This window comes from Melozone crissalis, unplaced genomic scaffold (assembly GCF_028551555.1).
Source record: "Melozone crissalis strain CALT ecotype California unplaced genomic scaffold, PUWL_Pcris_2 ptg000081l_1, whole genome shotgun sequence".
NCBI classification, from domain to species: domain Eukaryota; kingdom Metazoa; phylum Chordata; class Aves; order Passeriformes; family Passerellidae; genus Melozone; species Melozone crissalis.
The window spans coordinates 7,150,111-7,168,794 of NW_026535858.1; the positions used below are offsets into that span (position 1 = coordinate 7,150,111).

Here is an 18,684-nt window from a genome sequence, read left to right on the forward strand (position 1 = left end):
ATCCCTGGCGATGTTTCTGAGCATCCCTTGGCGCATCTCACCTTGTGCACCCACCTCAAGCCCCAAGAACTACTGAGATGCTTGTTTTCCTCAGCCCAAGTCTCCTTTAGGCATTAATAGCTCTTCTACCTGCGTTTCCAGGGAGATTAATCAACGCTGTGCACGCTGAGGTTCTGTGTACCCCAATACCCCTCTAAAACACTTCAGGCTTGTTTTTCTGCCATCCCTCCTCCTTGACCATCACCAGGCCAACACCAGCTGCACGCCCGGCGGTCACCATCCGCTGTTCCACCTGGAGTGCAGTGTCCCATTTTTATTTGGATGCTTCTCCTGCAGGGTTTGGATCCGAGCCCCCCATCCGGTGCCTCCTAAGCCGCGCGTGGCCACGTCCCGGTGCCCGTCCTGCAGCAGGTCACGACATGAGCATGTCCCAGCGCTGGCTCATGGCTGTGCTCTCACAGGGGTTGATCACCAGCTCCCTGATGCTCTCGTGGGTGTCCCCAATGGTCTCAGTGTCCAAGCAGAAGCGTGTGGCTATGTGCTCGATGTGCGAGCCCACCTTGCCCCAGCGCTGCGGGGAGACAACGACAGGAGAAACAGGTGAAGGGGCTGCCTGCCCACCCTGCCTTCCCTGCACTGCTGAACTTCAAAACATCAAGGACACAGCTGCCATCAAGCCCCTGTGGCCTGATGCTGGCAAGTACGAGGTCCCCAAACCCACACTGTCACTGTGATATTTTCTGAAAAATCCCTTCGCCAGGATTTCTTCTCCTGGGAAGATGAGAAGCCTCAGCTTCTCCATGTTGTGCTCCTCTGGAATGTGATTTGGAATTGTTTACCCAGCATGTGAATTGTTTTTCATTAATGACCAATCAGAGCCAGCTGTGTTGGGCTCTCTGGTCAGCCACGGGTTTTTAGTATTCATTCTTGTCTAGCCTTCTGATGTCTCCTTTCTCTTTCTTTAGTATAGTTTTAGTATATAATATAATATAATATAATATAATATAATATAATATCTTAAAATAATAAATCAGCCTTCTGAGAACTTGGGAGTCAGATTCTCACCTCCCACCTCGTCCTGGGGATCCTCACAACACCACAGCACACACCAAGCAGAGCATTTCTCCCATCAGCAGCACATTCATTTAACTCAGCCTCTGCCTGGCTTCAGGGAGATAATATATTACTAACAGCTTTTTCCCCAGGTCACTGGTTCAAATGCCAGCTCAGTGATTAACTGCAGGGAAATGTTAGCATCTGCTGCCTGACTGGCAGCCCATGTGAACTAAATTGCCAGTTTGGGTTTGACTTCTGCATTGAAGTGCCCAGATCACCACCCTCACTAATAGACATCCTTATCAACACACTCATTTAAGAGGCAAAGGGCTGAACAGGCCAGAGTCTGTACTCCCAAATTGACTGTGCTTCCCAGATGAAGTCAGAGCACAGGCCATTTAATGTGCAGTAATACTGTGATGAAAGAAAGGGAACTTCAAAGGAAATGGGGGATCAGTGAAAAGGGCTCACCTGCTTGTTGTCACCTTCTTTACAAGGTGACAGCAGCACCTGGGAACCAGGGAAGAGCGTGTACACAGACAGACAGAGCTGCTGCTGGCGCACGTGGTGGTTGTATGTGTATGTCCACTCCTGCACAGAGGAAGAAAATGAAAGGTGGTGAGAGAGCAGTGCTGATCCTTTCTGTTCTTTTACCTGGAAAACAAACACTTTGGCTTGGATCCTGCACTTTACAAAATCAAACACAAACCTCACTGACTTCAAGAGGCACCAAGAGAAGTCATTGGGATGCTTCAAGCCTCCCCAGTATTGCAGTTGTCATTGAGGGACTGCAGGTACCCCAGAAAATGCCTACAAAAGCTGCTGGAATAACATGTTTCATGAGACAAAAGATTCCATTGCCAGAACTGGGCTGTGGTTGGAGAACAAAAGGATGGGGGAAAAAAACCAGAAGAGAGGCAGGAACACTCCCAGCCACACAATGTGCAATCCTGTTTTTTCAGGGAAGAGCAGCAGAGATGCTTTGCAGCTGTCAGTGGGAGACAGGAGGTGATACACAGCAAATGCCTGCAACTCCTGGGGTTCTGTTCCCAAATATCACAAAAATATCACAAAAGAGGAAAAGCTCTGCTTTCTATCAAGGCACTGGGACCAAATTTCAAAGGTTTGCTGAAGTGGTTGGCTGTAACCATTGCTGCTCTCATTCCATTGGGCTGTCCTGGAGGTTTTTTTCTTTTGCTGCTTTTTCATGCTCACCAGTGTTTTATCACCTTGTCAGCCCCAGAAATAAACTCTGGAGGAGCAGAGACTCTTTGTCCTGTGTGATGCTTACCAAACAACAGGAGATCTCTGGGATTACCATCTTTTTCACCAGTGGATGTTTTTGGGAGAAGAAGAGGAGCAGCTGATAGACTGATTTGCAAATATACTGGACAAAGCACCATGGATGGACAGACACCCTGCTTAGCCCAGGAGTGCTTCACAGAAGTTCACTCCAGCTGAACATTTTCTATCACTCACCTGTGCTTGAATTACCCAAAAGCACCTCCTGAGAGGATCCCAGCCAAGGGGGATGTCTGTTATTCCCTGTTATTTATGTGTGTGACCGTGTTCACAGGGGTTTTCAGATGAGGGAAGAGAAGAGGATTTGACTCCATGTTTCAGAAGGCTTGATTTATTATTTTATGATATATACTACATTAAAACTATACTAAAAGAACAGAAGAAAAAGTTTCATCTCAGAGGGCCAGCTAAGCTAAGAATAGAAAGGAATGATAACAAAGGTTTGTGGCTCAGACAGAGAGCCTGAGCCAGCTGGGCTGTGATTGGCCATTAATTAGAAACAACCAACATGGGCCAATCACAGATGCACCTGTTGCATTCCACAGCAGCAGATAATCATTGTTTACATTTTGCCCCTGAGGCCTCTCAGCTTCTCAGGAGGAAAAAATCCTAAGGAAAGGATTTTCATAAAAAGATGTCTGTGACATTTGTGTGTGTGCACAAGCAAACAAGAACTGGTTTGGCTGATGGGAAACCACAAGCCCTGCTTTTTACATAACCCTGGAGAGGGACTTCTGGACCAGCTGTTTTGCTTGTAACTTTCTGTGAGCATCAACTTGGAAATTAGAAAGAGCAGGGCTGGAAGGGTTTTGTGAGGGCTCCCATCCAGGGTGTAAAGCAGGATCAGCAAATGGAAAGCAGTTTCTGAGCTGTGGCAGGGCAGGTGAGCAGGGCTGGAGGACCAGCAGCAGGGTGGCTTCAGTGTCAGACTGCAATAACCCTGCCAGAGACAGCAAGGCCAGGGAGCACAAGGCTTCCCACAAGAGACCCCACGAGCCGTGGCAGATGTTTTAGCAGGCTTGAAAACTCTGAACCTGCTGGGAAGGTAAAGGTGCAAAGGGGAAGCAGAACAGTTGGGAGCTCAGCTATGGAGGAGTCAGAGCTCCATGAGAAGTGATGTGAGCAGCAGTGTGGGCAGTGGAGGGGAAGGCAGTGCTCAAACATATGGCTGTTAGGCTGGGGCTGGAAAAATGGGGCTCCTGGGAGACTTCAAGCCTTTCTGAGAGCTGGAGGGGAATGTGAAGAATGGCTGCCCTGCTCTCAGAGCTGGGATGCCTGCAGTGCCCCTGACTATGAATGGTGGAGGTTCTGGGTTGCATTAGCATGAGTTATTAGAGCAGGGACACGCTCCTGGTCCTTTGGTATTTGTCACAGTCAGCAGCTCTAACTCCTCTCCTCAGCTTCAAAACAGACAGCTACAGGCATTTAACTCCTGGGAATATAAATCCCACTTCCATTCAGGTTCTTAGCCACCTGGAAGGGAAAACATGCTTTTGCACAGCAGACCCAGCTCCACAAGGACTTCACACTGTGATCCTCATACTCTGTGCTTCTCAGCCCACTATTCCCCAGCAGCTCATGGAAATCAAGCCTGGCTTTCTGAACAGCCTGCCCACAGGCTCCTCAGCAAGAGCTGCCCAGGATCTGGGTACATAACAAGCATTCATTTCCAAAGCTGTAATCCACACCCTCCTGGCAACCACTTTTCCCTGTCACATGGAGCAGGGTTTACCTGATCCCACAGTGAACACGTCCCAGACATCCCCACCACGCAGGCTGTCAGCTGCTGTGTAAACCACCAGCCTGGGAAATCTGGTGCCAAATTAGTCCAGCATCTGTGAAGAACCAAACCCTACGGGGCAAGCTCCAACATCTGTTCCTGGCACCCACGCTGCTACAAGCTGCTCTGAAAACCTGCTTTACGTTTTTAACCAATTGCTGGTCATTTTAGCTCAGGACAGGGCTGGAGCTGCACCCATGAGGCTCCTTCAGCAGCAGCCAGTTAATGCTGTAACTTGTGTGTATGTTGAATTCTCCAACTAACCAAGGCCATGGGACTTTTTTGTTTTACATCTCTACCTTCTTGCTTCACTGAGGTTATCTCACAGAAGAAGACTGCTCCTACCAGAGGTTCTCCATTATTTTTTTTCCAGACCAGGCTATGTTCAAACCCTCAGAATATTCACATTTTCTCAAGGCAGAGCCATCCTCTCACCCAGCACTGGGCCATGGGACAGGAAGGGTGGTGATAACCATTTTCCCTGAGCTGTTGTTCATCCTAACAAGTGAGGGCTCCAGAGCTGGATGTTCCACATCCAGCAGCAGTTCCACAGCTGACACTGGATCCTACCCTCCTGCCCCCAGGCTGTCCTTCCTCTGTCTTTATCTCAGCTGACAGATTTTCACACAGCTCATCTATCTCGGCAGAATGGCTTTTTATGGAAGCCAGCCCTGTTGAAAATGTTTTATCCAGCTCTAATCATGTCTTCTTCCCTTTCAGCCCTAGATGAAAGCCAAGGAAAATTATGCAGAAAATGAAGAAATTTGAAGGGGAAGGAGGAGGGAAATCAGTTGAGCATCACAGAATCCATGAAGGACTTTGAGTTAAAATACATGCCCATGGCCACACAAATTTTTATCTTACCCCTTCTCTTCCCTTATTTTTATGAGTTGGGATGAATTTTTTTTTCTTTTTTTTTTTTTTCCCATGAGGAACTACTTTATCTCCTAATCCCTGGCACACTGACGTGGCCAGCACAGCAGAGGTTGTGGTGGATGGGGCAGCCCATGGCACTCCTAAGGAGCCCTGCAAGGAGCCAGCCTGGCTCCAGGGCTGCAGAATTGCCTGAGCAGATGCCATCAGGGTTTAGAGCTGACCTAGGGCCAAAGAAAAACAGATCTATGAGCTTAAACAAGATTTCCTGCCTTTCCAAAGGCAAAGATGGGGGGGTGGTGGAGCCAGGAGGAAGAGGGTGGACTCGGTGAAGAGAGCATCACCAGCTGCACAGCACAACCAGCAACCCCCTTCCTCCAGAGCCTCAGATAACACCAACCCCTCATCTGGGGCTTGTGACTGTTTCTCAAGGCTTCAGCATCATCTGAGCCGGCACCTGTCACTGCTACTCAGCCTTACTGTGAACTGAGGAGATTATTTTCCAGAGTGACCTTTGGCTTGGCATAGCCCGGCTGGCAGATGGAGCAAGGAGCCCCTCAGCCCAGAAAGAGCAATCCCACAGGAGCCCAGCATTCCGTGACAGCGAGGCCTGTGCTGCTCAGAGAGAGGTCAGCCGTGCCCTAAAGCAGGGGTAGGAGCAAGAGAAAAGCTTTTCTGAAAAAGGTGGAGCATTCTAATTATTCAATTATCCTCAACAATCCCAGGGAAGGACTTGCCAAGGCAGGAGACACCAGAGGATACCGAGGTGCTGCCCTCATCAAAGACCCTGGCATACAACTGGCACTTCCACACATTTCAGGAGAGGGAAAGCAAAGTACACCAGGTGCACAGAACTGTCTCCCTGTTCTTCTAAAGTTCTTCTGATGTTTACAGTTTTGTAATGGAGTTTCTCATGCACTTTTCATGTAAATAATAATTGTTTTGCATTCCTTTCTGGAAGAGGAGAGAACTGATGGATTGTTGGTTTGACCAGTGTAGTTAGAGAGGTGGCAATTTCATCCTCCAATCCACAGTCACTTTTAGAATTCTATAAATACCGAGGTCCAGAAATAAATGTGCCTTTTTTTGCCTTGGACATCTCAACGTGCGAGTGTCGTTCACTTTGTGTCATATTGTGACTCAGGACAAGCTAGGTGCAGAGATGGCACTGCTGTCCCCTGCTCTGCTCACCCAGCCTGGCTCCCACAGCTCCAGCCAGCCTACGGCTGGGGCAGGTCATGCCCATGGAGGAGAAGAACAAAGGCTTTTGAGGGGAGGAGGGTCAGAACAGAATGTTTATGGCTGAGACGTCTCAGGAGGGTCACAGTCTGGACAGATGCTAAGTGCTCTCCAGAAAAAGGCCAAATTTACTCAGCACACAGAGGACCTCAAGCCAACTGGGATGAGCATCAAAGCCACACCAGGCTGGTCATCACACTGCTTTTCCTTCCATCATTCTGACTTTCCTTCCCAAGAAGAGCCGAGGTCATGCCACTCAAATGCAGTGGCAGCCACTCAGCTGCAAAGCCCAGGTATTTTGGGGTGCAGGCCCAGGAAATGGATGCTGCAGCCTTTCCCCTGTTTCCTTGCTTGTCTAAAAGATGCCTGAGCTTTACATTCCTCTTGCAGCAACTGCTTACACGTGTGTTGTATCCAGGTCAAAGCATCTTCAGATTTTTTATCTGAAGTGTGTCAGGTTTCCTGAAGCTGCTAATGACTTAAATAAATCCCAGTCAGATGTCTTTTCCAAACTCTATGAACTAATACCAGCTGACACTTGGTTTAAAAAAAAAAAAACCCCAACTATTCACATCTTCATTAGATAGATGAGGACAAAATTATGATCAATTATTTTCCCTCAGATGCATTTCCCTCGTGAAAAACTAAATCAATCTGTTCATTTAGCAAACGAGACGCAACAAGGCATGGAGTGCTCCAGTGGGCAGGAGCACAGGCAGAGCCTGCTGTGCCCTGGGCCCTGCACAAACATCTCTGCCTGTCACTAACTCAGGAGCCCCTGACAGCCACCCTGAGCTCCTCAACCACCTCAAGACCCCTCTGAGAGCCATCCCAGGGGACAGAGCCCACCCTGACTGCTGCCAGGCCTTCTGCACAGGGAGGAAAGGGCCACGTGGATGCCCAGGATGGGAAGACAGAGCTCTCTCCTACACAAAGATGAGGGGTCTCCTTGTGCCCCAGTGCCCCTTTCAGTAATTCAGGACCAACTCCAGACACCACCAGGGAAGTATTTTGAGACCTGCTAAGGGTGTAAGTCTGATTTCACCACTCATCTCAACTTACACCAATTATGGACGTAACCAGAGGTCTCACAACACCCTTCCCCTATACTACAGCTAGAAAATCCTAAAATAAAGAGCAGTTGATTGCCATCTGACAGTCCTGTGCCTCTCTCCTCAAACCATGATCTTCTGACACCCAGTCTCAAGACTTCATGCATATAATGTTGGTAAAGGTCTGGGGCAGCCCAGCAGGGAGACAGCTACAGAAAGGCAAGCAAAGCAACCAAATTATTGCTACTTGTAATAGTGATAATAAAGAACTTGGACAGCCAGGATATTTTCACGGTACTTACTGAGTGCTAAGGAAGCACAGCTTTGATTTAGCTAAGCCTATTTTTCACAAAATGAAGCTTAGGGTAAACAAGACGTGACTTCAGTGCGTTAAAAGTGAAGATTATTGCTCTATTCTGGTATATCAAATGCAAAACCAAGTAGCATTCAGGACTGCCGCATAATCAATCCTACACAGCCTGGTGACTGTAACACCCACGTCATCCACAAGTTCAGGTGCTCTTGTGGCAACTGAGTCATTAAAATATAAGTTTCACAAAAAAAGTTTGAATATCCTGCTGTTTAAATATCCTGCTTTAATCTGAACTATTCTCCACGGGTAGAAGTAACAAAGAACTCTCCTAGAAAGACAGAGAAAGATAAAAAGGAAAAGGCTTTTCTCTGTTCCTGCTGTGTACTGAGTGCAGTCATCCTGCAATCTGTTTGTAGTGCATTTTTCTGTTCCTTTGCAAAGTCAGTCCTGGATGTGCACAAGAAATAGAGTTGCCATCCAGTGGGAAGTGTTGACCTATTGCAAACTGCTGCAGAATCAGAACAGGAAGATGAAAAGTTCGTGGCGTGAAAAATTCCGAAAATTTACTGCACAGAAATGTCAAAACAAAATGTGTTTGGTAGGAATGAAACAATCCAACTTGTTGGCATGACATTTCTCATTTTAAAATACCACATCAAACTGGTATTTCAGAAAGACCCATACCATTTCATTTTGAAACACTAACTTGCTGCAGCATTTTTCATTCTGATTTTCCCAGATTTTTTTTTTTTTTAGAACAGCAGATTCATTGGAAGCTGCTATTGTTGTTAGAATACTTTTCCTTTCTTCTGCAGAGTTAGCCCTGAAAAACATGATGACCTGCTCTCACTAGCTTGCTGTTTGTGTGAAAAGTCCATGCAGCAGTGGAAGAAAAAAAAACCCAATTCTGAAACATGGAAACCAGTGAAACTGTAAGAAGTGTTACTGTGTGGCACTTGCAATTATATTAACTACATCTTCTGAACTGAACTAATATTCAAGTAGTCATTGTTGATTTTGCCATGCTGTGAAACAGATATTAATTTCCTGCCTACAGACAGGCATGCAACTGCATTTGAAAGAGATGCACATAATGACATGCTTTGTTTGCACACACAAATCAGGGGTATTTTAAGCAGTCTCCCCAAGCTGGGCTTTTCATATGCACAGCTACCTTGTTTGAATATGTAACCACGAGGGTTAAGGATGTACAGTTGAGAGGAAGCATGCACACCACACCATTTCCTACTGAATTATTTCATGGCAACCATGGAGAAGCAAGGGATTGTTATCCTCCCTCTTTTATAGATGGGAGCACAAAACTTACTGACATGTCCAAAGTTGCAAAGGTGAATTTTGAAGCTGTGTCTATCTTCAGGGTCTTGCTCCAGAAACCCTCTTGCAAGGCACATGTGCCTGCTCTTGGCTCTAAAATCTCCCAGGGAGTGCTTTTGAGAACATCAATTCATACAGCTTTTTCTCATCTCAGTGAGACTGAAAAAAACTGAGATCATCCTCATTAAATCCTCGCTAGTTTAATGGGCAATCCAATACTGAGAGAATGCAGACTATGAAGTTACAAATGCCACTGCAACTCAGTCCATTCTAAAAGAAAAAAGGCTGAGAGATGAGAGGAAGTTATAATTCTCTTTGCCTTTGATCTGTGCAGATGAGCAGCACGTGGTGTTTCTGGGCAGCGGGAAGAGCTCAGCATGGGCTCCCATGGAGATGAGTGGGACACACTGTCCTGTGGCTCCTGCACCAGTCCCTGCTGCTGCCCAGGGCCTCCACCAAGGTCAGGTGGAGCTGCCAGGGTTTAATGAGAGGCTGCCTAGGGAAATACACTGGCAGAATGGGTAAATCCTCCAACAGAGCTCTAGCAACCTTAAGAAATCATCTTGAAGCTGCCCCCACGGCATCTCCCCATCCAGCGCCATGAGGATACACAACAGACCTTACCTGTGCCTTTGGCACCATGCCCTTGCTGCTGTTACAAGGATTCAAGCTCAGGATGGGGAACTCCTGCTCTTCAGACTTGTGTGACTCCAGGCAGCTCTGCCTTTGCCTGATGATCCCGGTCTGATAGAGCGATTCCTCGGGGATCCTGCGGGAACAGCGTGAAAACCACATTGTACTGCCCCATGCACAACTGCCCCAGGCACAGCTGCCCCATGCTCAGCTGCCCCAGGCACAGGGAGGCTCTGTGGGGTAAGGCTGCCCCATTTCACCTCCAGAAAATGAGGGGTGGCAAGGTCTACCACAATAGTGAAGCAGTGAGAGCAGCACGTGGACAGGGACGCTGCAGGAGCAGCGCTCGGAGATGGATGGCTGACCTTTGTAAGAGGAAAAAATAAATAACTGCACCAGGCAAACAGAGCAGCCAGAGTCAGGCTGTGAGCAGCTTTCAGCTTACAGGAGAGGGGAACTTTATAACAAACTGTCACAGAGCCCTGGCATTGCCTGTGAGTGCTGCTGTGCAATGCCACACATGGCAAAAAAAAAAAAAAAAAAAAAAAAAAAAAAGAAGTAGTAAGGAAATGGTTATAAATCATCATTTTCACACAGTGATTCTGCACTCAGCTATTGCACCAGCAGGTCCCTGAAGGTGTCTCTAGAACTTTACAATCCTTTCTGAGGATGGCTCCTGATAGGGACCAGGGGAATGAACGCAATGGTTTCTGGAGTAAATTGGTAGCTAAAAGATGTCTGTGCAAAAGCAACAATATACATCAAAAAGCACTGGGCTAGGAGCAAGGCAGAGCAATCTAAATACAAGTAATAAAACCCTAGGGTGAATGGTTTCCCAACAGAGAAGCCTTGAGTGCCACAGAGCAGTGTGAAAGGACTGAAAATTAGGTGCTTCTTTAAGGAGGAGTCATTAAGTACTGAAACACCCCAGCAGAAGCTATGGTGGATTTTCTGCCTTGGGATACTTTTGTAAGGAAAACTCTCTTATTTCCCTACACAACCTGTTCTACAGCATCAGTAGGACACCTAATGAATTCCTAGGAACAAATGGGAATAACTGATGCTTTGTCCCTCACCAACCCTGCTGCAAAGAGCTTGGAGGAAGCAGATATCACAGAGTGTCACCCTGTGAGCAAGCTGTGCAGCACAAAACTCCCTCTGCCCTTCTGTGAAGCCCAGGGGAGGGGTGCCCATGTCTCTGGGGGCAGGAGGGAGGGGTGGAGCATCCCACTGGCCTGCTGGATGCAGGTGGAGGTGGCACATCCGTACCGAAGTTCAGGATAAACGTTCTCCAGGTACCACTTGAAGCTGTGGCATTTCAGCTTCTTCCTCAGCTCCACTCTGCTCTGGATGCTGTGGGAAGAAAATATCACAGAGATACAGTGGAAGTAATGAAGGTGAGACCCAACACACCACAAAGGGAGGATGAGAGAAACCCATCAGAAATGCACAGGCAGCAAACGCAGGAGCATCAGCAGCAGTTTCTCTCTGTGTGAGCTTGAGCAGTTGTTCTGATCTCTATCTCTTTGGAGGTCTCACTTGGTAAAATGGCATGATGACATACTGTCATTTTAACAAGGGAGTCTGGAGCTGAGAAGGTTCAGGGAAGAGCACAGTCATTTAAAAATTATTAGTAAAAAATGTATGCCACTATTCAATAACTCTTACCTGAACATATTAACATATTAGGAAATTAAAATATGCTGTTTGCTATTCTAAGTCACTCTTGGTTTGCAGGACTACAGGAGGCCTTGATTTGCAAGAGCACCTAAACATGCTGGTAAGCCAGCAGAAGTTCATCACACAGTGAAACCTTTTTTCTTTTATTAATCAGGACAAAATTTCTGCTGAGGGACCATGCTGTACAGTGATATTTTCAACACTTCAGCTCTTCCCTGGGCCAGCCTCCACCTGTGGAGCTGTTATGAGCTGGCTTTTATGGAATAGCCAGAAGTCACCAGTACACCTCCTTTTCACATAGGTCAACTTCTCTATACCCTAGGCAGAGGACAGAGCTGCTGCTTCATTCTGTGCTGATGGATGGGAGGAGGATATTAATTCAGAGGAAACAAGGGAGTCCCCAGGACTTCAAATTATTTATCCTGGAGATTGAAGAGTGGCCACAAGGAATTCAAGTCTGGACTCAGAACCCCCGGGAGTCTGAAGGAAACTTTCTAAGGCAAAGAAAATGTGAAAACGAGAAATGCAACACAAATATTTACAGTCCTCCTGAAAGGCAGGCATCTCACTCCTCACAGAATGAATGGCAAACTCCCTGCACACAAACACTTGTTACCTTCCAATAAAGCATCAGCAGGCCAAAAACTTGATTTTCCTGCCTGTCAGCTGCCACCAACACCTCTGGACTCTCCTACCAAACTCCAGTCCAGGATCAGAAATAGTTCTATGTAATGCAAAGGACAGGACAGAGGCAGAGAGGGTTTTCCCCCACCTGGGTTTGGTTCACTCACTGGAATAAACCAGCACAGCATTTAACCTGGCACTTTATCAACTTCACTGCTGCAGCACATGCCTATCATCAGTGATTTATTGTCACTACAGAAGTGATGTAGCCACATTTCTCCTCACAGAGAAAAGCAAGGCACAATTCTTCCCAAGAACATTTCTGGGTTTCACATTCTCTGAACATCAGAGAAAGGAAAAACAATTCTTATCATTTGCTGTGCCTGTGTTTGTGCAAAAGGAGAATGCAATATGGAGATTGTTTACCCACAGTGATGGTGTTTTGGTTCCTTGGCCTATCAGGGCCAGGTGTGTGTGTGTGTGTGTCTCAGGACTGTTGGGTGACAGTCACGAGTTCTGTGCAGCGTGTGCAGGGTTGAGTGCTTGGCAGATTCAGTTTAGATGTAATGCAATATAGTATGGAATAATATAGTCTAATAAAGTAATTAATTAGCCTCCTGATATCGATGGAGTCCTCCTCATCATTCCTCCTTCCTCAGGGCCCTCTCAGCACAGCTATAAAGCAACACAGCTGGTTTTCCACAGCAGGGACATCTCTGTGGGCACCCACTGCAGCAGGCAGGGCTCAGGCAGGGCTCAGGCAGCAGGGGAAGGATCCTTACTTCCCAAAAGGCCTCCCCTGAGCTGCAGGCCGGGCAGCATAGTAGTACTGCTTGAACTCGTCCATCCACACCTCGGCCGTGCGCTTGGTGTTCCTGGGGAAGGCAAGGGGACATGTGAAACCAGGGGGACATCTTCCGCAGTGCACCAAGTGACCCATCTGCCCTCCTCCCAGCCTCAGCTTCACCCAAACCCCCTCTGAGCCAGCCCATCCCTCACTACTACAGAAGGTGCTCTTTCCTTCCCATTACTCCAAACATATCAGGCCAAATAAAGCTTGGATGAAGAATTCACCATTTCAAACTCAGCTGGATGCTTTGCATCCACCAGACCCAGAACTGAAGGTTGTCTCAAGTATCATCTCCAAGGCAGGAGTGCCTGGGGTTTTATTTAGTGGATGGGATGCGGCTCTGAAAAGTTTGCCAAAGATTTGCAAGTATTTCCTTTGTTTCAATCCTGAATGGACTCTCCTGCTTTGCACTCCTGGATTTCACTGAGGCAAACCTCAGCATTCAAAACTTACAGAGAAAGTGGCCCCACCCCAGTGCTGCAGCATGAACACCACTCTCCCACACCAGCCAGGTTTCTACAGAAGGTTTCTGAACCTCAGCAAATCTTCTGTTGGCTTCAGATGGCTCTAACTCCTCTTGCAAATGGATTTCCTGCCCCATGCCTATCTGCCTGTCCCTGCCCTGCCCAGGGGAGCTCTCCAGCCTCCTGCTCCAATACAGGCCAGTGCCTCCAAGCTATTGCTGCCACACCACTGAGCTGCTGTGGGCAGGCTCTGGACCCAGCCAAGTCCCAGGTGCCCAGGAAAGGATTATTGTGCACATGAAGCCAGCACTGCACTGGAGCCTGAGCTGTCTCTCACACCGAAGTAGGGGCTCTGTGGAAAAGCAATCAGTATCTGGCAGAAAGGTGGAGATACTTTTTGCTAACACCTCTATTTAAACAGAAGTGCTACAGAGCCTCAGGTTGCCAGGAGCTGCTTCTCCTCTCAGTCTATACCCTGTAACATTAAGGCTGATAGATTCCCTAAGGTTAATAACATCCCAGCTCCTGATGCCTACAGGTACATTTCTCCAGACTGATTCTCAGCTCCTTGCTGATTCATGGGCTCCCTCCTCTCTCTCTCTAAGGCAATAGTCTAAGTGCTCCTGCTCAAGAGATGACTAAATCAGTGTCTACATCTGTACCTAACCTTGCCCAGCACGCAGGGCTGCTTTGTTTGGCTTCCTGATCTCATTTGAGTTTACAAGAAACGCGGGAGTAAGGGCCAAGGCTCACACCCAGGCATGACACAGCCATCCCCCAGGTCCCCAGGGGCCTGTGCCTGGCAGGGAGTCACAAACCTGTACCCATCCAAGCTCCCCTTGCTCCTCCTGCAGGTGATGCAATGCAGGTGCCACCTTCTCACTCGGCTTTGCAGGGGAGGTTTTGCCACATCCCAGCCCCTCTGAAGTAGTCTTGCTTCACTACCAAAAGCAAGAACCCTCCTAGTGATTCTGAATCTGTGCTCTGCTCCTTGATTACGCCTGTGCCTGTCACAGCCATCCCCTTCCTGCCTCACCCACTGTGTGACTGGAAATCACAGGTGTTAGTGAGATGCTGTCATGGACATATTTTATGAAAAATCCTTTTGCTAGGATTACTTCTCCTGAGAAGCTGAGAGGCCTCAGAAATGAAATGTAAACAATGGTTATCTGCTGCTGTGGAATGCAACAGGTGCATCTGTGATTGGTCTCATGTGATTGTTTCTAATTAATGGCCAATCACAGTCCAGCTGTCTCAGACTCTCTGGTCAGTCAAAAGATTTTATTGTCATTCCTTTCCTTTCTTTTCTAGCCTTCTGATGAAATCCTTTCTTCTATCTTTTAGTGTAGTTCTAATATATAATTTTCTTTAATATCATATATATAATAAAATAATAAATCAGCCTTCTGAAACATGTAGTCAAGATTCTCATCTCTTCCCTCGTCCTGGGACCACTGTGAACACCACCACCACAAGATGTGTCATTTGCACTCCCCCCTGTCTGAAGCAAAGGCTGAGGAAGCTGCAGAGAGCCTGGGTCAGCAGCAGCCCTGTGGCAGACAGCTGGGTCTTCACAAATGCTGCTTTCTGACAGTGTGAAGCCCACACTAAAAGGAAAGCCTGCTGTGTAAGCACTCACAGCTGCAGGTTAGCCCAGAATCAACCCTGCATTTACTGTAAGTGCCCCCAGTGCTTTTCTCTGTCATTCACTTAAGCAACAATGTTCAGCCTCACACTCTAAAAATGGAGGAAATCCTTCCTGACCTCACTAGCTGCTCTGATCATCTTTCCTATGTCTATTCCCACTCCTGGATTTCCTCCTTTCCCTGAGTTTCCAGGATCTCAGCCCATTCCAGGCAGCCCTTTCAGTGCCTGATTCAGCCTGTGTTGCTGTGTGTGAGGAGAGGTGCCTGCCCCTCAGCTGGTGTGCCCTGGCAGTCCCTTTGGTCCATGCCAGCCAGGTGCAGCCCTCTGCTGCCTCTGCTCAGCAGAGAGCACCAGCCTGGAGACAGAACCACCCTGCCCAGCAGGATGTGTGGCTCCCATCCCAGAGAGGCACTGGGAAACAAATTTTCTGGTTCAGCTGAGCCACACTGAGCCCTCAGCTGAGGTCACTGGCTACTGACAGGCGTTGCTGGCAGCCTCATTTCAGGTCATTGCAAATGTGTTCTGGTGACCTCAAGGTCTAAACCAGCATTTGCTGTCCCAGCAGCCAGCTCTCAGGGATGTGCTGGGGCCATCCCTCCATTTCTGTGCTGATGAAAGCTACCACATAAATGTCCTATTTCTGTCATATTCTCAACACTGGAGAAATCCTATGGGACAGTTGTATTGACTTACATTTTCTTCAGCTCAAGAAATTCCTGCCCAAGGATATTTCAAAGTTTTCCTAACAAACTTTCCTGCCTGTTTTTTCTGCTCCCCTCTCTCTCTACAAGGGTAATTCACAGAAAAAAAAAAAAACAAAGCAAGTACAAACCACTTACTTGATGTATGTATTGGCATTTCCCTCTGGAAAGACGTAGGGATGTTTCTTCCTGAAGACGTGCCCAACACGGCTGCAGGGGATGATTTCCAGGCTCCCCCCACACATCCACACACGGAAAGAGATTTCTGTAAGAGAAGCAGCTTCAGCACTTTGTCTTTCTGTCCTAGAGCACTCTGAATCCCGGTGTTAGCTCTTACTTCATCCTCTGCAATATTAAACTGGGCTAAATCAATTACCAGACTGGCTTTCCTAGGTGCAAGGGCCTTAAAAGCACATTTCAAAGCTTCTTTGCAAGGTGTTTGAAGTCAGTGCACTTGAAACCTGCCTCCAGCACAGCAGGTGCAGTCACAATGCTCTCACAATGTGGGACCATAAGCAGGTCCCTTTTCATACACTGCAGAATCTTCTCACGCTTTTGTGCCTCCCTCATTACTCCTGCACTGCCTCTTTCAGAGTCGCTTCCCTCCAAAGGGCTCTCAAGTTCACCAGGAGAAGCTGTGAATTCTCTCCATTAATGACTACAAGTGTCATTATCTTCATGAATCCAGCATTGTCTTTGCAAAGTGGACAGAGAGCTGTGCATGCACTGCCTGTCCCAAAATGGACAGGAGCTCACCCTGCCCAGGTACTCTGGGCCTGGAGTGCAATGCTGCAATCAAGGCACACACCTTCACACAAGCAAAGGTCAGCAGTGAGAGGCATTATCCCAAAAATCTGAATAAGTTATCAGTGTGGGAAATGTCTCCCAGTCACTCCAAGCCACTCTGTGGTTGCCCACAGGGCCCTTGTCAAGGAAAATGTGGCACAACTGACAGCAGAAGTTATAAAGCCCTTGGCAGGGAGCTGGATGAGGTAGGAAGGGTAAGCAGCATGGCTGATCTAATGGGTCCATCTGCTCCTGATGCTTATGAAGCCATGAATCTGTAGCTCTACTGTCAGACAGTACCAGCGTGGAAAAGAAATGAAATTAAAATGAAAAGGCTCCTGCAGTTCTCTGAATCCTATTTTATCATCTGTTGACAGTGCAGAGCTATATGTAGCATGTATCTACTGCAAAACTAGTAATTCCTTTTCACACACATCCTCCCCCATTTGACTACAGAATTAAGACAGGAGAACACCCATTGTCTTTGCCAACTTGTGCTCCCAGCAGTCCCCTCACGTATGCCAGCACAAGGATGACATGTCCCCAGGTCGGATGCTGGCAAGACAAGCACCTGTGGCAGGAATGGGGCAGTGCCAACAGGACTCCTCCTCCTCCAAGGGCTTACAAAGCTTCCATCCCTCCAAGAACAGCTGACAGCATCAGGGAGCAAAGGCCAATTGGAGCAAGGACCCCAAAATCCCCCTGAGCACACAGGGCTCAGTCCTGAGCTGCTGCGGAGGTGGGAGCCAGGTCCATGCTGCTCCCATCCCGCTCCCAGCACACCCGCCTGCTTCTGATGGGAAGGGAAGGCTGACACAGCTGCAGAACCTTCTTGCCTCAATGCCTGGATCCAAAATTCAAGGCTTTGATCCCATCCCCAACAGCTGGCCCTGGCAGCAGGGACAAGCAATGGCAGGGGTGGGAAAGCACAGCAGGGAGCAGTATTCCTTCCCAGAAACTCCCTCCCCTTCCCTCCACCGCCGTGTTTACATGCAAGAGCTGCCAACAGCAGCTGGAGCCTCACCACTTTCCCCAGTGCTGGGTACTAAGAGGCCAATAAAACGTGCCCTTGTGCCATGTCCTGGTGCTATATTGGGAGCTGGCTTCATCACAGCTGCAGGGAAATGAGATTATGGCAGGATGTGGCCACTCTGAGCTGCTGCTGCTCTCGGTTCTCCTCGCTGCTGTCACTTGTCTGTATGTCACAGCACTGGCCTGCTGCTGTCACTTGTCTGTGTGTCACAGCACTGGCCACTCTGCTGGCACTGCTATGTCAGTCATAAGGGCACCCAATACAAGGGGACAACCAGCTGAGCAGCTCCCTGGTGTGCTGAAAGACTCACAGCATTCACTCCTTGCCTGGTTTTTTCAAAGCCTAGTGAAGAGGTCATCTCTGTGCATTGTGAACTGGAATGAGGACACAGCACAAAGGAGATGCTGAGGAGTCTGAGCTCTCTGCACCCTGCAGAGCCTGCTCCAGGTACAGAAGAAACAACAAAAGCACAGATTTCCACAGGAGCCAGATTTCCACCCCTGGAGCCATCCATGGCCGGTAACAAACAAGATCTCCAGACAGGCAGCCAAGAGCTAAGTGCCCCAAGGGAAGGCAGACTGAAGCACCAACTGAAGTATGGTACACGGTCAGCTCAGAGGAGCCAGGGGAGCAGAAACCAGCTGTGTGCTTCCCTTGACCCTCAAGAGATGTTGCCAGTACCCCAGGAGGGGGTGTGAGCAGTACATGTTGGGGTGAGCTGGACTTGGCCTTCATTCAGCAAAATACCTCTAGCACTTCTTGCTGGCCTGCAAGTCCTTCTTGCCACTACTCATCTACAGGGAATTCAGTAAATTTAAGATCCAAACACCTACTGTGTCCTCCTTCAAAGGCAAACACGCTGACTTTTGTTCTGCCTGATGGGACATTCTGCCCCCAACTGCTGCACCTGCAGGAGGTGGAGCTGTGAGCCAGGCATTCTTGGGCTCCTTGCCCATTTCCTGGGCTTCTGCTCCCGGGAAAATGGGCAAGATGGGATCTGCCCTGCTGCTAAGCAGATCTGCACTTTGTTGTGGCAATGTTAACCTTGATTTTGCTTTCCCACAGGAGGCCATGGTACCCCTGTATCGCTGGCCAGGGTCTATGTACAAATCACAAACGGGATGGGACGGCTGGGAACGTGCCTTGAGCTGTTTTATTTTCCAGCATCAGTCTCATTACATAGTTATGACAATGAGAAGATGCCACCAGCTCACATCCCAGGCAGCAGACAAAAAACTTAATGTTACAACTTACTTTATAAGTTTTTTGACCAATCACACAAAGCAAAAGCACATTGACAGTAGTTCTACCCAATC

General features: G+C 48.1%; 1 protein-coding gene across 1 annotated transcript in view; it reads right to left on the reverse strand.

Moving 5' to 3' along the window:
• Positions 1 to 254: 254 nt before the first annotated feature.
• GALNT14 (polypeptide N-acetylgalactosaminyltransferase 14) overlaps positions 255 to 18,684 on the reverse strand; it is a 97,408-nt gene continuing 78,978 nt past the window's right edge. The window contains exons 10-15 of the mRNA XM_054290326.1: positions 15,688 to 15,814; positions 12,670 to 12,762; positions 10,853 to 10,936; positions 9,575 to 9,719; positions 1,528 to 1,647; positions 255 to 571 (exon numbers count right to left, since the gene is read on the reverse strand). Coding sequence (XP_054146301.1) covers positions 413 to 571; positions 1,528 to 1,647; positions 9,575 to 9,719; positions 10,853 to 10,936; positions 12,670 to 12,762; positions 15,688 to 15,814 — 728 coding nt within the window. The 3' untranslated portion in view covers positions 255 to 412. The remainder of the gene's footprint in view (positions 572 to 1,527; positions 1,648 to 9,574; positions 9,720 to 10,852; positions 10,937 to 12,669; positions 12,763 to 15,687; positions 15,815 to 18,684) is intronic.